A 23,452-nucleotide genomic window follows, 5' to 3' on the forward strand; every position below is an offset into this window, starting at 1 on the left:
GATTTTTACTCATAAGAGTTGGATTCCTGTAAGAAACTGTTGTTTTCAACAGTTGTGTTTCAGTATGAATAATGCCAGCTTGCTGTCATTTCTTTACTTTGATTTTGCTTTCAAAGATCTTGAGGCTTACAATTTTGCGTTACTGCTTTTAACGCTTGGATATGCAGCTCTTGAATTTTAAAGTTTAAGCCTACCATATATATATATATATATATAATATATATATATATATATATATATATATATATCTCACAGTCAACTTCAGTCAAGTCTTAGTAACTTATTACTTCGATGTTTAATTTCCTATTTCCTTATTGAATATTTTATATGTCAATATTTTATATAACATGTTCTATTGTCCCTGCGGAATGCTTAGGGAAAATGTCTTCAGTCGTAGCTTCGCTCGACTAAATTTTTGTCCACTAAATTTGATCGAGTTAAAAATGGTTAGATGGGCCATTTTGGTTTAGGTTGTCATTCCTGTAACAGTTCTCGCCAGCATTTATTTATTGTTTTTTTATCACCACGCTTTTGTTTGTATTCTTTATTCTTCCCTGCTTGCTTTTATTATTGTCACTATTGTCAAAGTTATAATTATGATAGAAATAGTAAAAAGATGAAACAGACATCCCTATTGTAAATAAATCATTATTACCATCAATTTTATTATCTCCATAACTTCATCTTCACTACAATATTTTTATACACTTATTTCATCATTATCATCATTCTCCCTCTCGTGATCGTCGTCATTATTATCAACTCTTATTTCCAACGTGATGGTTTGTATAAACAGAAGCTAAAATGTATGTTTATTTTGCAAATATACAAATATATCTAAACACATCGAAACCGTTCTGTTGCGGATAATATCTCTGTTGGAGCTCAAAGGGACTGCCTGGTGATAAGACAATCGGCTGCTTGTGACTTTTAATTCGACAACTGTTTAAGTGGTTCGTTGCTTGGATGAGTGGTCAGTTGGTTGAGGGATTGTTTAGTTGGTGGGTTGTCTGATTGGTTGTTTGTTTGTTAGCTGTTGGGTTTGTATTTTGGATGACTGGTTGGTTGGTTTGATGACTAGATGTTTGGTTGATTGGGTATTTGTTTGGCACATCGATCAATTGGGTACGGCTTGGTTGACAGGTTATATGAGGTATTGTAACTCCAAATAATGTGAAAATGTATGTACATATGTATAATTGTCTATACATTTTCATGTACCACTATATATATATACACATATATATATATATACACACATACATACGTACATACATACATGTGTATGTTTATACAGGTACGTATTTATACATGTGCAAATGTGTGATTTTTACAACTAATTGAAGAAAGGCATTGGAATCGTGATGGTTAACACACAATCAGACACATACGCACGTAGGAATCAATATTTGTGTTTATGTATCTGCTTCTTTATCTATCTATCTATCTATCTATCTATCTATCTATCTATCTATCTATCTATCTATCTATCTATCTATCTATCTATCTATCTATCTGTGTTTGAGTGGACGACTGGTTAAGAAATTCTGTTCGGAATAACATGATCCCGGGTTCGATTCCAATGTGAAGGATCTTGGGAATAATAGAAGTTTTTTTTTATATATATAATCATGTAACTTCGGATCAACCCAAGCCTTTTGTGTGAAATTAGAAAGTGAGGAAACACGCTCGTAACACACTGTATCACGCTAACTCTGCCACATAAACATAATAAATTACATGTCTCTGTGGAATGCATACCTTTATATAAGTTAGTTCCTGTGAGAGTAAATCACTTTGATAGAACAACTGAATTCACATCATCGTATATGTGCGTGTGGTTTATGTATGTATATATACTCTTTTACTCTTTTACTTGTTTCAGTCATTTGACTGCGGCCATGCTGGAGCACCGCCTTTAAACGAGCAACTCGACTCCGGGAGTTAATCTTTTGTAAGCCCAGTACTTATTCTATCGGTCTCTTTTGCCGAACCACTAATTAACGAGGACATAAACACACCAGCATCGGTTGTCAAGCAATGCTAGGGGGACAAACACAGACACACAAATACACACACACATATATATATACATATATACGACGGGCTTCTTTCAGTTTCCGTCTACCAAATCCACTCACAAGGCTTTGGTCGGCCCGAGGCTATAGTAGAAGACACTTGCCCAAGGTGCCACGCAGTGGGACTGAACCCCGAACCATGTGGTTGGTAAGCAAGCTACTTACCACACAGCCACTCCTGCGCCTATATGTTATTTAATTATTTAAATTCTTCGTTTAAAGAAGGAACTGGTTTCTAACAAGGATACAAAGCTCCATCGTTGGAATGTAGTTAACGAAAACCATGTCACATTTTAAACCTGAGAAAATTCAAGTATAGTTTTACTCTTCTGCTAACAGGTCAGATGTGTAATGTGCAGGTCAGCTGGTTGGTTTCTTTTTCTGAAAATCCAAGCTTATCCAGACTGACGGTTAAATATTTACTTACAGAATCAACTGCTCCAATTATTATTGGTATAAATGTAAATTTATAAGCCAGATGTAGAAGCTGGAGGTTTCAAAGCAGTTGCCCATAGTTATCTTCTGTCTCTTTAATTTCCAAATACGTATTTACATCAGCAGGACAGCTGACCTATATGATGGTGCATATTTTTTCTTATGTGTCCCAAACGACAATATCCGGCGTGATATACTTACACTTGACAGATGTTCCACCAGTATTCCTTGTACTGACATTTGCGTACATAGGAGGATCGTATGTATTCATTTCAGGGAAGACTTTTCCCGGATGACACTGTATGTATGCATGTATGCATGTATGTATGTATGTATGTATGTATGTATGTATGTATGTATGTATGTATGTATGTATGTATGTATGTATGTATGTATTTATTTATTTATATGAGTTTATGTGTGTATGAGTGTGTGAGAGCGTATGTGTGTAGAGAAATACATGTATAAATATATGCATGTAAAGATACATATGTAAATATACATACATATATAAATAGAGAGATGGGGCGAGACAGACAGACAGAAAGTGTGTATGTGTGTCTGAGTGTCTGTGTGTGTATGTGTGTCTGTGTGTGTCTGTGTGTGTCTGTGTGTGTCTGTGTGTGTCAGTGTGTAATAAATGAGAGCATTAACGATATTAACAATATAAAAATCAAATCATAAATCTAATGCTCTTTATGTCTGTTGCACGATATCATCAAATAGAAATAAATAGAAAGACCATCTTGAACAAATATATTTCGGTAGTGTTGAACTGCAAGTATTTAGCATTTCTACGTATGTTTGTCACGTTCCAGTTTAGGTAAATATATCTACATAAACTTGTCACATTTCCCAAGTTAACATACACTCTCAATCATGCATAATCCAATAGAAATCGAAATAAACTGATAAAATATGCGGCAAAAATAGGAAACATGAGAAAATATCGATAAATATAGGAAACAGGATTTAAAAGAAAAAAAGGTGATAAAGCAAAACAAAGGAGTACTGTATGATTGTGTGACAACTTCTTCGCACTTTATTTTTTTCTTTCGTGAGTAACATTTAAGCAGACATGCACGCGCACACATCGATGTGTATTATTATCATGTGCACGTGTGTATGTATATATGCATGTGTGTGTCTGTTTGTATGTATATAAGGCGATATGTATGTATATGAGTGTACATATATATGTTTGTGTGTATTACGTGTCGCTATGTATGTATATGTTTTTGTTTATATTTACATATATGTGTATATATTTATTATTATATCTATATGTATATATGTGTGTGTATTTCAATATATACACATACACACACACGTATATTTTTGAGTGCCATTAAGAAGAAAAATTTTGAAACGTACTTACTTTCTATGTGGTAGCTAATCAGCAGAAAGTAAAGCATTTCAAATACCAGATCGATAGATCAATATTTAGATCACCTTACGAGGAGTAACTTAAATTTTGATACCTCTGGAGACGAAATATGATAATATTTTTAATATATTGGCGCATGAAGGCGCGTGGCCTGGTGGTTAGGTTATGTACTCACGATTTGACAATCGTGTTTTTATTCGCAGATCAGGCGGCTTGTTGTGCTCTTTACCTTACTCTAGTGCCGTGTGCGGACTGACATGTCAAAAAATACACACGATGTTTCCTATGCCTGTTGTAAAGGGCGACTAAATGAGGTTGATGTAGGACTTGCACTCCAGCCTCGTAAAACCGTCAGCAGTAACTCCGCCAGGAGTAGGGCAACAACAGCAAATGGTGGATGAGGAGACTCGCAGCCACAGTGCATTCCCCTATGCTACTTCTACTCTTGGCGCTATAAATTATTTTCATTTGTGGGTAAATTTTTACTTTATTTACATTATTTACGTTTAACGGATATTTGTCCTCATCTCGTCAAATTTAAATAATGTAAATAATGTAAATAATGTACATAATTCCCCATCTCTTAAATATAGAACTGCAATTTTTACAGTTAGCTAGAATCTTTTGCAGATGGCCAACATAAATTCCTTGATAAATCACATAAACTCGTTAAGTATAAGAGTAAAGTTAAGAAGTTTAATCGTTAAAAATGATCATGAAAAGTCTCATTTGGTTGTTGGATATACTTTTGCATCTTCTGTGAGTGATAGAATCATACCATTAGTAGTTGTTGATATTTTATTTTTTTAATTATATGTCAGGAATTAGAAACACCTTAGTATTTGACATAATAAAATTTGCATACCATGTATGTGAAATAAAAAATTATGTTGCAAATGAAATTGTTGAAAGCCGTTAAAGGCATTACTTCTGAGCCAGGAATTATCCCACTTTATTATATTTGTTGGCCCATTTCAGACCGATGCCTCAAGATATTGAAAATATAGAACAAAGTTCTCACCATTTCATTTTACAACGTACTAAATATCAGTTAATGACTAGAATGTTATCACATTTATATTTATTTAAATAAATAAGAGTATAGTGGAAACCTACTATATTCAAATGATTAACGGATAGTTTTAGATTCTTCTGTTGGCAGTACATTGCTATCCAATCTACTGTCCTGAAAAGTACAAGCGTTTTCATACATCACAAGATACATCGAGTTATGCACTATTTTATAGGCTATACATTCAGGCAAACATACACATTAATAAAAAAAAACATACGCAAACTATGTGTGCATAAACAACACTAGCCAATATCAAAAATAAAAACTTGAAGGCAACACCACTCCACATCATCAAGGCGAAGTTGACATATGCTGGAAATGATGATAAAATTGAATTTGGGAATTTATGGTTCCAAAGAAGCTACGAGTATCTGATATGCATATAGGAAAAGAAAAGCCCAAAAAGAAGTGTATTGTCATATTTTGAATATACAATATCTAACAAAAAAACACTCACATACACAGACACACACATACACACACACACACACTCATATACAAACACAAACACACACACTCATATGTATATATATATACGTGTATATATATATGTGTATATATATATATATGTGTATGTATATAAATATATATATGTACACACACATCTTGTATAATAAATTTAGACACCATGTAGAAGAATACTGTAGGTTTATTCCAGCACAATGTTGATGCATGGAAATTTCTATGGGCCTCAAATATCTATGGTTCTATAGAACAGAATTGTGTGCATAAATACAATTATGATTTTCTGTTCCATATAAGACACTTCATTATTTGGAATGAAGCAAAGATATGTTAGCATATGTGTGTGTGTTTAAGCATATAAATATATGTATATGTTTGTATATGCATATATATTTAAGTGTGTAAGTATTATGCATGTATGTATGTATATATATGCATATATATATAATCATATATTCATATGTAGGTATTAGAGAACATATATGCATACACACGCTGTTATGTGTACTTTTATGCATGAGTACATATATATGTCCATATTATATACACATGTGTGTATCTCTCTCACTCCCACAAGTTTGTATATATATATATATATATATACATACATACATATGCACAAATGTACACACACAAATACACACAGAATGAAAAAACAAAATTCACATAATTATTCGTGTGCTAACGAGGCATTTCAGAATTACGAGAAGCAGGGAGAGAGAGAGAGAGAGAGAGAGAGAGAGAGAGAGAGAGAGAGAGAGAGAGACAGAGAGAGACAGAGAGACAGACAGACAGACAGACAGACAGACAGGCAGAGACAGAGAAGGGAATAATCGGGACAAAAAATGGCCAGGAGTATGGTAGCTATTTCTTAGAGAGACGGAGGGTGAAGGAGAGCGTGAGAGAGGGAAGAAGAGAGAGAGGGAGAGAAAGGGGAAGAGAGAGTGAGACTTAAGAGCAAACAGCAAATACATACATTACACACGCATACACACACGCGTGTCTGTCTGTGTATGTGTGTGTGTTAACCGGTATTTAATGCATTTTTTTGATATTAAGTTATATATAAATGCAATTTGGTATTAAACTCAATGATTGCTCACTACTTTTTTGCAAAGTATATATATATCTATTAACTTTTATAAGGAAAAGGTTGACAATGACTTCGAAGTTTCGGCTTGCTTGCCTTCATCATGTATATAGATGGGTGTATGTGCGTATGCATACGTCTTGTGAGTTTTCAAGCTTACGAGAGTGCGTGCGTTCATGTGTATCTTGTGAACGAACGAAATTATGGAGGAAAGACTGAAAGAGATAAAATAAAATAAAACAACAAAATAAATAAACAAAATGTTTTTTATAGAGATGAGAAAACATCTGAGTAGAAACTACTAATGATATAGATAATTGCAGACTTTAAATTCTTAAGAGAGTGTCAAATAAAGAAGGTTACAAGGATATTTCAAAATAAAGAAAAAGAATGAACACAAAAAAGAAAATTGTAGAAGGAATTGAAGTCGAGTGTTCGAAGACAAGGTTTAAATTGTTTCAGCATAAAACAGAAAGTTTAATGAATAGATCGACAGGGAATGATTGTCACGTGTTTAGCAGAAGGAAGTGGAGGAGCGCAAAAAGAGAATTGTTAGCGAAACATGCGAATCGATATTGAGATGAGGGAAGCGGGCGGCAAAGAAAACAATTTGTACAAAAACAAAGGAGGAACTGCTCTGTGTATGTGTGTTTTTGTGTGTCTGTGTGTGTGTGGGGGGGGGGTGCTTGCATGTGTGCGTGTGTGCGCGTGGAGAGAGTGAGAGTAAAAGAGGTGAGAGATAAGGAATGAAAGGGGCTGGTAAATTATTAAAGGCTCGTTAGCAAAAGGCAAAAGAAATATACACGGAGAGAAAGATAACGTGAGAGCGAGATGTAGAAAGAGAGAGAAAGAGAGAGAGAAAGAGGGAGAGAGAGAGTGGGAGAGAGAGAGAGAGATAAAAGACAAAAGGAAATGTACTAACAAGTGTGTTTAATGTTTGTCTCGAAAGTACGAACGAAAGTACACAGATTAATATATACATATTAATGCAGTCATATACATACATATTTATACATATATGTGTTTCTATAATGTGTGTGTGTGTGTGTGTGTGTGTGTGTGTGTGTGTGTGTGTGAGAGAGAGAGAGAGAAGAGAGAGAGAGAGAATGCTTTTCGAAATAAACTTTACACTTTATGTCAGAAAATCTGAGGAAGCTGTATGGTCATGTACAAGCACCCATCTCGGGATGCCCTGCATCTTATAGCAGAAACAATTACAAGCTATTACAGCTGGTTATGTAATTCCTGTTCCCTTGTCATTTATTTAATTTCATATTACCCTCTTTACTCAAGAAAAGCTTTATCCTGAAGCATATATATATATTTTGATGTAACACCAAGTTATAAGTATCGATAAATCTAAACGAAATCTTAATATATATGCGGGGCTGCTGAAAAGTTCTTGGCGTTGAGGGCGTTACGAAAGGCTTGGCTGGAGGCCCAACCTTCCGGGTTCTTTTACAGGGCTTAGAAAATCTGAAGGACCGATGCAATAAATGTGTGAATCTGAGAGGGAAATTTACTGAATAAGATCATAATTAACTGATCCTCCTGTATTTTTTTTTACCCAAGCCAGGAAATTTTCAGCATCCGTCATGTAAATATAAAGTTCACAAATGAGATCCTGATATTCTCCGTATAGAAGACACTTAGTAGTGCTCAAAAGATTCAAACATAGATTCCGATGTCTTCACAGGGGATCATCCCATCAGATACAGAGAGGCTATTAGAGGGATCAAGTTGAGAGGGTATCGAAGCAGTTATGGGGGTAAACAAATTAGACAAATATATTAACTATATTAAATACATCAAATACAAAATATGCATATATGTATACATGCAAAACGAGAGTAAGCAAAAGGTGGAAACTTCCAGATAATGAATTTTTATGTATAAATATATAGATATTTATATTAATAAGTTCAACTTAAACAGATTACAAAAGACCAAGAAAATTAAAGGGGTGGAAGAAAGGTCCAAAAGCTGTTTCTGGAGTTACCGCGATCGATAATGATGTTGGTAGATTTAGTTCATTACAAAATGCAGCTGTATGAATGTATTTAACATGAGTTGAGACAAGCCTCTGATATCAGGCTTGAGGAGATCTTAGATTTCTTAATGCAGAGATGTTTAAAGATGGAATGATTAAATGTGGAGAGCTAAGTGTATTAGATGGGTATTAAGACAAGGAATGGTGAGAGGAGAAAAGATTGTTGAAGTCGAGTGAGGGTTTAATTATGAGGCTACTAAGGAAATGGTAGTAGAGGTGAAAAGCATGAAGATAAATAGGAGGTTGGGGTAATATATGAATGGTAGTCTATTGTGTTGAGCTTGTTAAAGTTTAGAGATGGAAGCTACAGAATTATTGGTTGCGATAGTGAGAAAAGGAATGGCAATTATTTGAGGGAAGTAAAGTGTCTAGTTCTGTGGCAGAGGAAGATTACTAAGGTATATAGGAAGGTATGAGAGAAGACAGCGGGGGATGGACAGAACAGGGGGTGAGTTGGCGGTGAAGATAACAGGGGTTTGTGGGATAATGAATGTGGGTTGGTATTAGAGGAAGTGTACAGTGGTATACAGAGATGTATGAAATTGAATAGAGGGAAGTGAGTGTAGGGAGGCTACGAGGGAGGTGGAATGCAGTGGATTAGAGGAATTTGCAAGGGTAACAATGAGAAAGAATAGTTTAATAGGGAGGGTAATATTAGTTGAGGTGGTGGGTTGCTAGGCTGACCTTGTCCTACCTCGAAGTTAATTTGAGTAAGGAAACTTATGGTTGTGGAATTACACAGATTTAATAAAATACGCAAATGATGAATAGAACTTCTGTTTACAAGATGGTGAGGGACAACTGCACATACACACATAATTATATTACCAGAAGATGGAATGAACAGGTTTTAATCCCGATCACTGCGACTGTTTCTGTGTATTAGTATTAGCAGAGTGTTTCACACATTGCACATATTATACAAATATGATCCATGAATAGTTGTGTACCTGCACGTCATAAGGGGAGTAGCTTTGAGAGTGATGTAGATTAAAACCTGTTCATTCTATCTTCTTGCATTTTTTTTGGGGGGGGGATGAATTCTTCATATACTAACGGATTCCCACATGTATATCTACTAATCGGAGAATTCCTCTTCTATATGGTAGTATAGTTATCGATACCCGTTGAGGAGCTTTGGAATGCACGTTACACACACACACACACACAACACACACACACACCACACACACACACACAACACACACACACACACACAATGATCGGTGGAAAGATCCGAGACTCCTTTTTTTTTCCTATTTTTTTCGGGCACAAGCATAATAGATTGAATACAAAAGAACTGGATTGTGAATATTATTCTATTGAAACGGAATTACAAGCATTTACTGTAACAGAATACCTTTTCTGTCAATCTTTTGGTTCTTCTGTGTCTACACCAATAAACTGATATTAGATTTATGCTGGAATGCATTCATTTCAGTTTATGTATTTATCCAGTCGAAAAATTGAAGTAGACGCTACTCTCCCAGATCTGGGATCTTGATCTAGCTACTTCCCTTTCTCCACTAAATCTGCTGAGGAATATCCTATTGATATAGATAATAATAAGTAAATAAATGAATATATAACGAAAACTATTTAATCTCATATATTTTTACAACAGTCAAATATGGTTTTCCAACAGCTTTTTGTTGACACCATAATAAAATAAATTTAGACACCGTCTAGGATTTTTGTAATCATTATAAAGCATGCAAGGGCGGTGGACTGAGAGAAGTGTTATAATGTCAGAATCGTTAGCACGCCGGGCGAAATGCTTATCGGTATTTCGTCTACCGTTACGTTCTGAGTTCAAATTCCGCCGAGGTCGACTTTGCCTTTCATCCTTTCGGGGTCGATTAAATAAGTACCAGTTACGTACTGGGGTCGATATACTTGACTTAATATGTTTGTCTGTCATTGTTTGTCCTCTCTGTGTTTAGCCCCTTGTGGGTAGTAAAGAAAGAGTTATAATGTCAGACAAATTGCTATGCATTATTTGTTCCGACTCGTTGCATTCTGATTTCAAATCCCGCTGGGGTCAATTTTGCCCTTCATTCTTCCGAGGTCGATCAAATAAAAACCTAGCTAGCTCGATATTATCGTTTTAGCTACTCCGCTCACAGGATACTAGCCTAGATTAGAGGGGATTACACAGAAAGTATAATGAACAGTGTTAATAAATAATGCATACTTTGAAGCGAAAGGTGTATTTTGTTTAAGTGACAGTTTATTAAGAGTGCAATCAAGTTTTATATACTTTTAATATTGTTATTTTTTAATACACCAGTGAAAGACATGTTGATGCGTACAAATATGTTGATTCCTTTTTTTGTTTTAATAGTTTACCAGTCGATGAGAATTATGTGCATACGCTTCTAGCTCACTATTTATCCATAAACCAACCAATCAACCTACCTACCTACCTTCCTTCTTACCTACCTACCTACCTTCCTACCTACCTACCTGCCAATCGACTTATCTCTTTATTTGTACGAAGCTATGCCTTTGTCTTCGTTTTTTGTTCTTCCAAACATATTTGTTATTGTAAGTTGTGGAATGTAAGTGCATACATACTTGTAGCTGGATCAATTAGCTTATACTTTGTTGTATCGATCACTACCATCAATCGACCAATCAGTTGGTCGATGCGTGTTTTGTAGTTTACATTAAGAAGAGATTTTCATATTGTTGAAACTTTGCTGTTTTTCTGATTTGAACAGCTAAATCGATGACAAGTGGCAAAGAACCATGTCTAAATCTGCTTCTCCAACGATCGGCTCTAGAATGTACTTAGGAAGGCAGAGCGATAAATATATGTCACTTCTTGACAATAACTCAATTACTGCTGTCATTAGCATTCTTATCGTAGTTATTAACAAACTTTGCATCGCGACTCTTGTCATAAAACAGGCAGAAAATAAAACCTGCGAACGTGATGGTATAACGGTCTTTATTGGCAAAGTTTAAAGACTTTATTTCGGGAGTTTAGATATGATTTTTTGCTGGGCTGCGAGAGATATTTGGAGTTGCAGAACTGACTCTTCGTCCAAGAGAAACAGAGGTAAATTCAGATGTTTTACGAAATCTTAACACAAGAATTACATTGCTCTAAATAAAATATAGCGAATTGGTAGGGTTGTTAGAGCGTCGGAAAAAAACGACTTGGGGTATTTATTGCAACACTTGGAGGTCAAATATCACAGAAGTCAACTTCGACTTTTATTCTTTCGGGATCGATAAAAAGTATCAGTCCAAGGCAGCAGATTAGGGAAATGTAAGTACTTCGAATTTGATGCCTTATGATGAGTTTTTACGTTCTGAGTTCAAATTGCACCATGCCTTTATGGGTAATAAACTTAATACGTCTTTCGGTTTAACACTACCACGGGACATATTGAGTACCTTCAGCGAAGTCTGCTCTGTTGTAAGCATTCGGACTAAGCCCGTGATATGAAAATAACATTCTCACTATCTCACATAAATCTCGGAAACCTTGTATAGAGTCATGATACTGGCTCTTTCAAAATGATTTTTTATAAAACCGTTGTTGCTGAACCAAAAGAGCTATGAATTAAATAATATGTAAGCCTGTCCGTTACTCCCGAAGGCTTGTGTGGTGTCTTGTACTTATAGAATGTTCCAGGTCAATAGTTCGTTTTTAAATAATTTATCTATGTGTATATTTATTTGAAGTCCTCTACGTGATTCTGTTGGACTCATAAATAGATTAATGGCACTAAATGTGGTAGAATAACCGGAAAATATAGTTCAAATTAGATAAGGAAAGAAAATACAAAGTTGATTTGTAGAGAAATAAACGTGACGGATCTAGGGAAATTATACGTGTGGGTATGCATGTGCGGCGTGTGTGTGTTTGTATGTACATGCATGTATATGTGTGTGTTTGTATGTATGTACATGTATGTATATGGATATATAATATATATATATATATATATATATATTATATACATATATATATATATATATATATATATATATATATATATATATATATATACATATATATATATATACATATACATATATATATATATATATATATATATATATATATATATATATATATATATATATATTTATACACACACACAATACGAATCGTATAAAATATTATGTAGATTTTACTGCTTTTCCTGCAGAAAATTTTTTCTTCTTCCACCTCTGCTGATGCTGCTTCTGATGATGTTGGAGAGATAATAGTATTGGGATATATAAAGGGGTTAGAATATTCAGAAATGTTTAGTAGAACAGCTTGATTTAGCAGAAGTAGAGCCGATAAACATGTCAAGCCTGATAGATATAGCAATTATAATGAAGTGTATCAGTACATCTCGAACAATTTCATGTCTACGTAGGGCAAAGGGAGTTAATGAAGGCGATGGTGAGGAAACGACTTTTATTTGGTGGCCGTGTATTATTATCATTTAAGTGTAACAATAAGTGTAACAATAGGTAACAATAAGAAGTTTGTCCAAACTAATGTTGTACTTTAGCATTAGTATATTAAACACACACATACATACACGTATGTGTGTGTGCATGTGTGCTCGTGCCTGTGTGTGTTGTGTGTGTTTAGTAACGGTACCTAAGGCACAATGAAAGAACTAGAGAGCGTGTATGAAAAGAAACAAATTACTGTACTGCATTAGAATTGATACGTTAAATTATCTCAAATATATTAAAGTGTTATTAACATAAATTTATTAGCTATATTCTATTAATCATTGTACCATGCCGCAAAATCGGGGTGCAGTAGAACATTGATATATTCCTTATACTGGAATTAAAATACACCAGATTTTGGTTTTAGTAGGTAATTACAGTTCGTCTTTCCTTAACAAACTAGCTCCTGTGCTGATAATAATAATTAATACATCAAAATGTATTACTTTATAGGATGGTAATTCTCTGATTTGCCATAGGGCTGCCAGGAACTTAAGTCTCATAATTTACCTCAATTAAGACTCTTTCGTTTCGCTCATGTGCAAAGAGGTTGAAGATACGAATTGAGCAGTTCACATTATATTATAGATACTTCTTATTACTGTGCACTGAAACAATTCCATGTGAAGGTCTATTCGGTAAACAGTGAAGCAGATATAGTATATCGTCTATCTGTTAGTCTTTACAAAGAAGACCAATTCCATTGTCCTAATAAAGCTTAATAAGTATTGATTAGCTACCGTTGACACTGGTTTACGCTTATTGTACGATCTCCATTTACTGCATTAATATTTTTCGCACTTTCCGTTGCTTTGCTGCCTTTATTAAACTCATAAAGCAAAATATGCCAAATATGCCACTTGGTAACTTCCATCATAACTTTGAAAAAAATAACTTTTAAAATTGAACTGCACTCTTCAAAACTTGCACTAAGAATAAACACAAGATAAAATTATTACCTGCTTTTATAGCAAGTTTTTGCAGGTATTTTATCCCGTCCCCTTCCGACTTTTATTTCATGCAACTGAAAAAACTGCATTATTTATGGTTAAGCTATCTAATTATGCTATATAGTGGCTGATCCCAGCTCATAAATTTTCTTGTCGTTTCAGTATCTTTTATGTTGCAAAGTTTTGGCTTATTTCAATCACAGCCTTTTTCCTGCTTACATGCAAAGAACTGTACTTCCTTACAATTCTCACTGTATTTTATAAGAAGTAAATTTTAAGTTTACAAACGTTGTGTTTCGTCTTGGTTCCTTTCGTCTTTGTCGTATACGACTCATGAAAATTCGAAAGAAATAAGATGAAGTGCATAGCGTGTCAATAATAGATGAATGATACTGATTTAACATCGTGTTAAACGTCATATTGTTTGAAGAAACTCGTAATGTTTTTAGAATAACGATTGGGGTTTATATCTGAATATTTCTAAAGAAAAAAGCTGTTAATATTCATCAGGGTTTCAAAGGTTTTCAGTTTTCTGTTGTAATATATCATAGGCTGAGCTTCGTAATGTTTTCTGATACAACACATTATAGGCTAGAATCATATATAGACCTGGAAGCTAATTTACTGCTGATGAAGTATCGCTATAAAGCGTTTACTGAATGTGCTTTGGTATTTTGCTAATTAAAATTCACAATACTTTGTTATAGAGGTTAGAGTAGGTACGGGAAGTTGCAATATACAGAGAAAAATATGTTCAACCATGAATTTTGCCTGTCGTTAATGTATCAACATTTGAATAGGATTTCGGAAGTGTTAAAAACATTTCGTAAAATATTAAATTGCAATACAGTTATTTCAAACCAGTATTTAATTATGGTTGTGTTTTGAAGACGAGTATTTAGCGTAATTAGATAGCTTAACCACATATGCCAGATAATTATAAATTTATTTAGTTTAGATTGCTATAAAAACATGTTTCATGTAAAAGTGATTTAGGATTTTGGATCCTAAATGACTTCAGTGTTATTTTTAATAATCTCAATGTGTGATGTTTATGAACGGAACAAATAATTAATAATTCCTCGCAGATGATTAATTATAAATATCTTTCACATATTCCTTCCTAAAGACCGATGTTCCTAACGTGTAATTAAAAAACAAGAAATGGCAAGCATCCTTCTTTACCATTACTAATATCAATGTTTTCAATTTTATTTGCCATGTTACTGATGTTGTAAACATGCTGCCATCGTCTTTGTTTATAGTAGCTTCTGAAGTATCAAACATCATTGAAACAAAATCAGTTTTAACGATATTCAATTAATGAGGTGGAAACAATCAAAATGAACATCATAAACGATAACCAGACTTAAATTACTGATTTAAGGTGTTCTGTCGTCCATGAAACCGCTATGAGCTGTCTCATGGCTGGAATTAATTCTAAAATACTTCTTGCAACATCAAACATGCAACATCAAACATGCATCAAACAACTAGTTTCTTTTTTATTGGCAGCAGTTACGCAGCAACTTAAAGTTTTAAAATATAACTAAGTTTCCACGGTTACCAATCACTGATAGCCTCCGTATTCGACCAAATTATTGACTGAAATTATAATGCCAATTTGATTTATCTTATGTTTCATTTTTAATAAACATATTTATTTCTTCAAATATATAATAAACTTTCTTATACTTGTCTCTTATTCTTTAATTTCCCTACTTGCTATCGTTTTATGTCTTTTTAAATGCAACCAGTATCTACCGAATGTGATTTTGCTATGTATTCATTTATTTACAAATATATTTACAGAGACGGCAAGTTAGACGCATATCTCGGAGATTATCCTATATTGGATTATGCACGCGCGAAACTAGATCCAAATTGTCAACTAAAACTTGTCGGGCAGACATATGGGGAAGATGGTTACGGAATAGGGCTACCAAAAAATTCCACTATACGTGTGAGTATTTCTATAATAATTGCAACTAAATTCTACCCGATGCAAAGTACAATAATAATAATAATAATATAATAATAATAATAATAATAATAATAATAATAATAATGATAATGATGATGATATTATTAATAATAATAAAAATCCTTTCTATTACAGGCATAAAGCCTGAAATTTTGGGGAAGGGAGCCAGTCGGTTAGATCGACCCCAGTACTCTAGTCCTTCATTTATCGACCCTGAAAGGATGAAAGGCAAAGTCGGTCTCCGCGGAATTTGAACTCAGAATAATAATAATATAATAATAATAATAATAATAATAATAATAATAATAATAATGATGATGATAATAATCGTTTCTTATGATGATGATGATGATGATGATGATGATGATGATAGGAGAGCATCATAGTCAAGTATCGAGACAAGTTCTTTGGGTTTTAAATAACTGACGTCTGGAAACATGGGTATTTCGTTTAACATCCTTAAACAACCCTTATTCAGGGACCTTTTGAACGGGATGGGCTACTCGACCCGAAGAAAATTCTAATTGTGCCGAACAACAACAACAACAACAACAACAGCAGCGGCAGTAGCTGCAGCAGCACTCAGAGAAGGCAAACCTCCGCCAAGGCAACACCAAAGCCCTCTCAACGATTAACCAGAGATGATTTTTAAAACGAGATTATCTGAAATAAACTTGACTGCTTTTACAAGCGAGAATACTAAAAATTAACCCAACCGCTCTCAAAAATTACGTTTAAAAAATTGGCAAAAATAATCCAGAATCTTTGTGCGGTACCTGATCGATCCCAATAGTAGTCATGGAATATGAAGGTGACTGTAGAAAATTAAATAGTTTATGTATTGAATAGTTTATCCTTATCGAGAGTCAACATAGAGTCAACAAGCCAGAGTTAACAAATTCACCATTCAAAATAGTTTCAAAGGCGGAGGTAATAATTAATAAGTTCTACTCCGGAATTTTTAAATGAATACCACGAGACCTTTTGATTTTCTCTTCTCTTAAATTCTGGCTTTCCTTTAGTATTCCTTTTGTTTTTTATCAATGTATAGACGTATGTATATATGTTAGTATATTGTAAAGTGTTAATATGTACGTATAATATATAATCTATATCTATATATATAAAACTGTAGTTGTGTGAGTGTCTGTCTCCTACGATTTAGATTCCTAACTCCTCCCACATTTTGCGGTGCAGTTTAACCAAATTCGGGTATCCTATAGTCGTGATTAATATCGAGCCCGTCTGGCTATTAGCGCGCGTCTACGATGAGACTACGATTTAAAAAATAATTTAACATCATTTTTTATTCCATTTTAATGCATATTTTTCGATGGCGGCGGAGTTGGCGTCCACGCTCAAACACCTGCACCTGTGTTTGCTTCTCCCCCTTCTTCCCTCCCTCGTTAAGCTGTGGGGAAGGGAGTTTAAGGAAATCAACGTCGTAATGCGTTGTCAAGAAGACACCAAAACAGAAATGGCTAAGAAAGCCCGAATTGGCATCTATAAGGGAAGTAACTCTCTAAAAATGCTTATATAGTTATTTCCCTTACAAACCCGAGCAACGCCGGGCGATACTGCTAGTATATTATAAAAATGTTAGTGCTATTTAATTTCTAAACGGTTTTGCTGCCGTTTGTTCATGAAGTTTGATTTCTTTATCCATCAGTTTCTACGTAAGTAAAACTAATAATAAAGAAACGTAAATAAAGTTTTGGAAACAACCTAAAGGGAAAGAATTGAGAACGACTTGAAAGTCAACGTAATGTCGTAATCATGTAAAGTAAATATAACAAATAACCCAGAATCCTTGTCCGGTATCGGATCGATCTCAAAATCTAATCAATTCGTGCTAGTCACGGGGCCAACCATCCCTGAAAATGTCATCCGAGTCCATTCAACGGTTCTTGAGATATCTTGCCCACGGACAAACAAACACGACTGAAAACAATACCTCCGCCTTCGCTAAGGCGGGGGTAATAATAATAATATTTTAAAATTTTGCCACAAGACAGCTCTTATGGGGGTGGGGGTGGGGCGTTGAGTCAATTACAACGACCCCAGTGTCTCACTGGTACTTAACTTATCGACCCCGAAAGGATGAAAGAAAAAGTTGATCTCGTCGGAATTTGCCATGTAACGCCCGGCGTGCTAACGATTCTACCAGCACACCGCATTAATTAATAGATGATAATAATAATAATAATAATAATAATAAAATATAGAAATTGAAAAATATAAGTGCGGGAATCCTGCATTCATCATCAGTCTTGAATATTGAACTTGAAAAAGACAAGCGGGTTGTCGAAATTCCGTTCAAACCAGTAAACACTATGAGAATCGCTTCACGCTCTTCTTCTTCTTCTTCTTCTTCTTCTTCTCTTCTTCTCTTCTCCTCCTCCTCCTCTTCCTCCTCCTCCTCCTCCTCCTCCTCTTCCTCCTCCTCCTCCACATCCTCCTTCTTCTTCTCCTCCACCTAATTCTTCTTCATAATAATAATAATAATAATAATAATAATAATAATAATAATAATCACTTTCACTTCACTTTGACCGACCAGTCCGTCAGGCGTCCATTTGACACCGCTGGTCACAGCACGCTGTCCACTCCTCTCTGGATCACGCCTTTCTCATCCACGTGATCCCAATCGTCCTCTTGAAATCGTCACTCCACTGTCGTGGAGGTCTTCCGGGTGGTCTTTTCCGCTCACGCGGGTACCACTCGATTAATTGAGTACCAGTTACGCACTGGGGTCGATGTAATCGACTTAATCCCTTTGTCTGTCCTTGTTTGTCCCCTATGTTTTTATCCCCTTGTGGGTAGTAGAGAAAGAAAAATTATTATTATTATTATCTCAAATTTTGTCACAGTGCAAGCAATTTTGGGTGAAGGGGAAGTCAATTACATCAATCTCAGTGCTCAACTAATACTTATCGACCCCGAAAGGATTGGAAGCAAATTCAACCTCGGCGGAATTTGAACTTAGAACGTAAAGGCAGATGAAATTCAGCTACGCATTTTGCCCGGAGTACTAAAGATTCTACCAGCTTACTACTACTACTACTACTACTAATACTACTACTACTACTACTACCAATAATAATAATAATAATAATAATAATAATAATAATAATAATATAATAATAAGTAGTGGGGGAGCATCATTGCCATGTTTTGAAAGGGATTCTTTGGGGTTTGAATAATTCACGTCTGGAAACATGGGTGTTTCGTTCAACATCCTTAAACAACCCTTATTCAGGGACCTTTTGAGCGTGATGAGTTTCTCGACCAGATGAAAATTCTAACTGGGCCCCACCTGCAAGGTCATGTGCTGTTTATCTTGATATATATGAGATCACCATGTCGCTCACATACGGTTGTGATGTATGTGCCTAGTGTACCCTTCTCAGACGGGTAGTCATGATGGGTATACTGGGCTTCGTATATTTTATCCCAGTATCACTTTGATGGATTGCACTGCTCTCTCACTCAATAATAATAACAATAATAATAATAATAATAATGATAATAATAATAATAATCGTTTCTTCATTAAAGATGAGGATCCGAAGAGACAATAAAATACGATGATTATTCCAGATTCGAATTTCGTGATATACTCACTGTTATATTGGATATGTAAAACAACTGTGATGCTCCAAAGAAATTTTTAATTAATTTTTTGTCATCAGTTCACTCATTGACACAGCGAACGCCATTTGGATTTCCATGGTAATTCAATAAATGCTTGTCAGAATATGATGAATGAAATTCTTTTCTGTTGACCAATCAATGACAAAAACATTGAAATTATTTCACTTCTTAGTCTCCTCATTACATTTAAATGCAGAGAAAAACATTGTGTATTTCAAATCTTTCAAATATATTGAATTAAGAGATTAACTTCAGAAGCTCTTTCTTAGCGAAATAATCATTGAAAACATGACAACTTATATAATTTTACATCAGTGAACTTTAATCTGAAATAGCTTCTATATTCGTGATGTCTTCCTGCATTAAAATATTATCAAGAAATCAAATTACAAAGGTTGATCTTTGCTTCCATCTTAAAGGTCAACTGGTAAAATTCCGAACGACAGACATAAGTTAATTTTTCATATTTGCAGAAAAAAATTACAATACAAACCTAGAAATAAAAATTAATCAAAATCAAAATAGCGGGAACAAAAATCATTGATGAACAAAAGCAGGGAATAAAACCATGAAAGAAGTAAATGAAATTACATTTAAGCAGTAGTGTGTATGATGTTTACAATTCAGGGCCGACAATAGATGTGCTTCGGTTTTATCAATGTTTCTTAATTAGAACGCCTTTTGTAATTATATAGCTCCTTCTCTCTCTAAAATGCCATTAACGCCATTTTTATTTATTTAACAACTAGATTCCTTTATCTGAAAAAATTTTGGACTATCACCAAAGTGGCTTCATTGAAGATTTGATAGAGGTGCACTTTGCAGACGCCCAGTGCTATCAACAACGTATGACACAAGAGGAATCACAGCTCGAAGTACAACATCATGCTGGACTTTTTGTTCTTCTTACTGTCGGTATTTTATTGGGAATTATTGTATTGTTGCTGGAACACGCCGCATTTAAGGTTCTTGTTCCTTATTTTCGAGCAACGCCTGGAAACAGCTGTTGGCGGAGTTCACACGTAATGTTCCTCAGTCAGGTAAATATACGAATTAATTTTTATTTACTTTACATCTACATTTTACTAACTTTATTTCCGTGCTAAAATGGTTTTGTATAGTCTTACACACACACGCACACATACATATACACGCGTATACACACATACATACGCGCACACGGATATATATATTACGTTCAAAGAAAATTGATGCAAGCACTGTACAATGTAATGTGACAGCGAACGATTTTGATTTAAATAATAATCAGAACGCACATTTCCTGGTAAGAATGCGCATGCACATCATGGCAAAAATAAACTAAGAAAAATATATCACAGTGCCTAGTGGCGTGTATTTGAACAAGAGATAGGTAATATTAAATACCATACAGCATGAATTGACCATGATAATAAATAAATTGATTATTCTATGTATGTATTCTCCATTTTCTTTATATTGTTAACATTTTTTCACCAATATCGAAAACTATGGAAATCTCTATAGCGGCAACTGGATTTTCAGAAGCGCAAGGTACTAATATCGAAGAAGAACCAAGAATAAACACTAGTACATATACACATATAGACTTACCAATATTATTAATCGATATAGAGCTAAACTGGTGTACGCTTCGATAAAATTTATCCCTAGGAAAGAACAACCTCTTTACATACAGACTTTATATATATATGTATATATATATATATATATATATAATATATATATATATAGAGAGAGAGAGAGAGAGAGAGAGAGAGAGAGGAGGGGAGAGAGAGATAGTACCATAGTACCCTTATGATAACTTCTAGAAATAATATTGAATACTTCTGATTATCCTGCTTCGATACTTGACACTGAGAGGCGAGTTTGTACTAGTTTGGTTCACCATGAGTGCTACGTACGACTGAATAAACGCCTTTGCAATTTAAAAAACAAAGATCTTATGCGTCGTTTAGAAAATCAGTTTTTAAGGAAGAATGTAGTATATCAATGAATGGAAATTGTTAGGGATCGTATTTATCATTACATATGTTCTACTAAAATTTGGAAATCTAGATTACATAAACATTCTTCTTCATTTAAGTTTAGGAGAAAACAAAATTCTTCGAATCTTAGTAAGTGCATTTAGGATTTGAAAGACTGGAATTTTACGATATACTGTCCTTCATTATCAGTTACGCTTTATCATGTAATATTGATAACTTTAGAAGTGAGAAAATTATTATATACTTATATCAAAATTAAAACTATTGAATTGCAGAACCAGTCTTACGTTGAAAACTCCCATAAATATAGAAAAACATTTAAATATTTGAATAATATATAACACCTTCATTATAACTGCATTTCTTGTAATCTAATAAGCATAACATTTCTTAAACATCGATGCGCGAAGTGCATCTCACTAACGTGCGTTCGTGACATGGTTATGATCTGTAAACAGTTTTGAGTAGGAGCCGGAAAGAGAAATATGAACACGCAATGCACATGTGCACATTTAAGGATATATTGGTTTGACTGGTATTTTTACCTTTTCAATATCTAAGTATGCTGATACAATAGAAACAATCGTCAGTCTTGTATGGTGTAATCATCAGATAAAGATGCGATATTCCTCATTCTTGTTGATGTTGTTATATACTCCGGATTCCTTGAAATCTTGGATTCACTTATACATGAGGATGGTTGTTAATTATATTTGCATTTATTGGTATCTGATAGTTTGATGTAATTAATCAAGTTTGCTTAACCACTGAGTGCTTTCTAAATATCTTGGTATATGAAAGTATTTTTGCCTATGTACGTATATATTCTTAATCCATTTCTTTCTTTACTTATTCAAGTAACATACTCTGACTTTGAAAATATCTGAGTTATTTAGCCTGATATAATTTACGCAGATTTTCATATTCAGTACTGTATTGTTGTCTATTTACCATTCATTGCTCACCGCTCGGTAATCATGTAGCTCTTCAGACTAATAATGAATATCGATGCAGCCAAAAGTTGTTTTCCTACATAAACATTCGCTCACACGCTCACTGAAACACACACACGCATGTACGGACGCAAGGACACACACACACGCACTCACACACATAGTCACACTCACACAACATTTATTTTTATTCGAAACTAAGTTTGTATGAGTCACTATTCAGAGTGCAGCTTTCAGGCAAATGGCAATGTATATTGAAGGATTGATTTAATATATACTGATCGGTTTAATCTCATTAGGTAACAAGTAATTCAACATAGCGACGATCACCGTTACACCGATATATACAGGCTGCAATGTTTGAAAATAGAACATAGATATTAGAGTTTTCTAATAATGTTTACAGTTTTCTATAGAATGTTATGAGCAGGAAGGATCTTATAGAAATACTGGCTTCAAGTCGTGATGAAACATATGAATGCAGACTTGGTATTGGAAAAACATCAATTCGTGAATATAATTGCAGAATGGAATTTGAAGTAAAAGAGGATCTTTGAGTGACGCTGAATACATCGTATATCGTAATATAATTCTTTTAATTTTGGTTGATACATTTTCTGGAAAAGAAATTTAGGTCACCGAGATGATGTATTGTAGTTTTGTGACACACACAAACTCACAGATTCATGGCTATTGAAATCACACGTACACACACAACACGTACATTGAGATATATTTATACTTGCATACACTTTGTTCCATACATATGTGCACGTGTGTTTGTCTGTGGCATGTACATCTATATCTCATATTTCGTTGTTGACTTTAATCTTTTCACGTCAAGTTCTTGATCACACTCAATCACTGTCAGAA

General features: G+C 34.3%; 1 protein-coding gene across 2 annotated transcripts in view; it reads left to right on the forward strand.

The window, feature by feature from the left end:
- LOC115218291 (glutamate receptor ionotropic, NMDA 3A-like) overlaps window positions 1-23,452 on the forward strand; it is an 810,188-nt gene that overhangs the window by 638,262 nt on the left and 148,474 nt on the right. For both annotated transcript variants that reach the window (XM_036508342.1, XM_036508343.1), the window contains exons 6-7: window positions 15,813-15,963; window positions 20,388-20,678. In XM_036508342.1, the coding sequence (XP_036364235.1) occupies window positions 15,813-15,963; window positions 20,388-20,678 (442 nt within the window). The remainder of the gene's footprint in view (window positions 1-15,812; window positions 15,964-20,387; window positions 20,679-23,452) is intronic.

The sequence above is a fragment of the Octopus sinensis genome, linkage group LG13, assembly GCF_006345805.1.
Source record: "Octopus sinensis linkage group LG13, ASM634580v1, whole genome shotgun sequence".
NCBI classification, from domain to species: domain Eukaryota; kingdom Metazoa; phylum Mollusca; class Cephalopoda; order Octopoda; family Octopodidae; genus Octopus; species Octopus sinensis.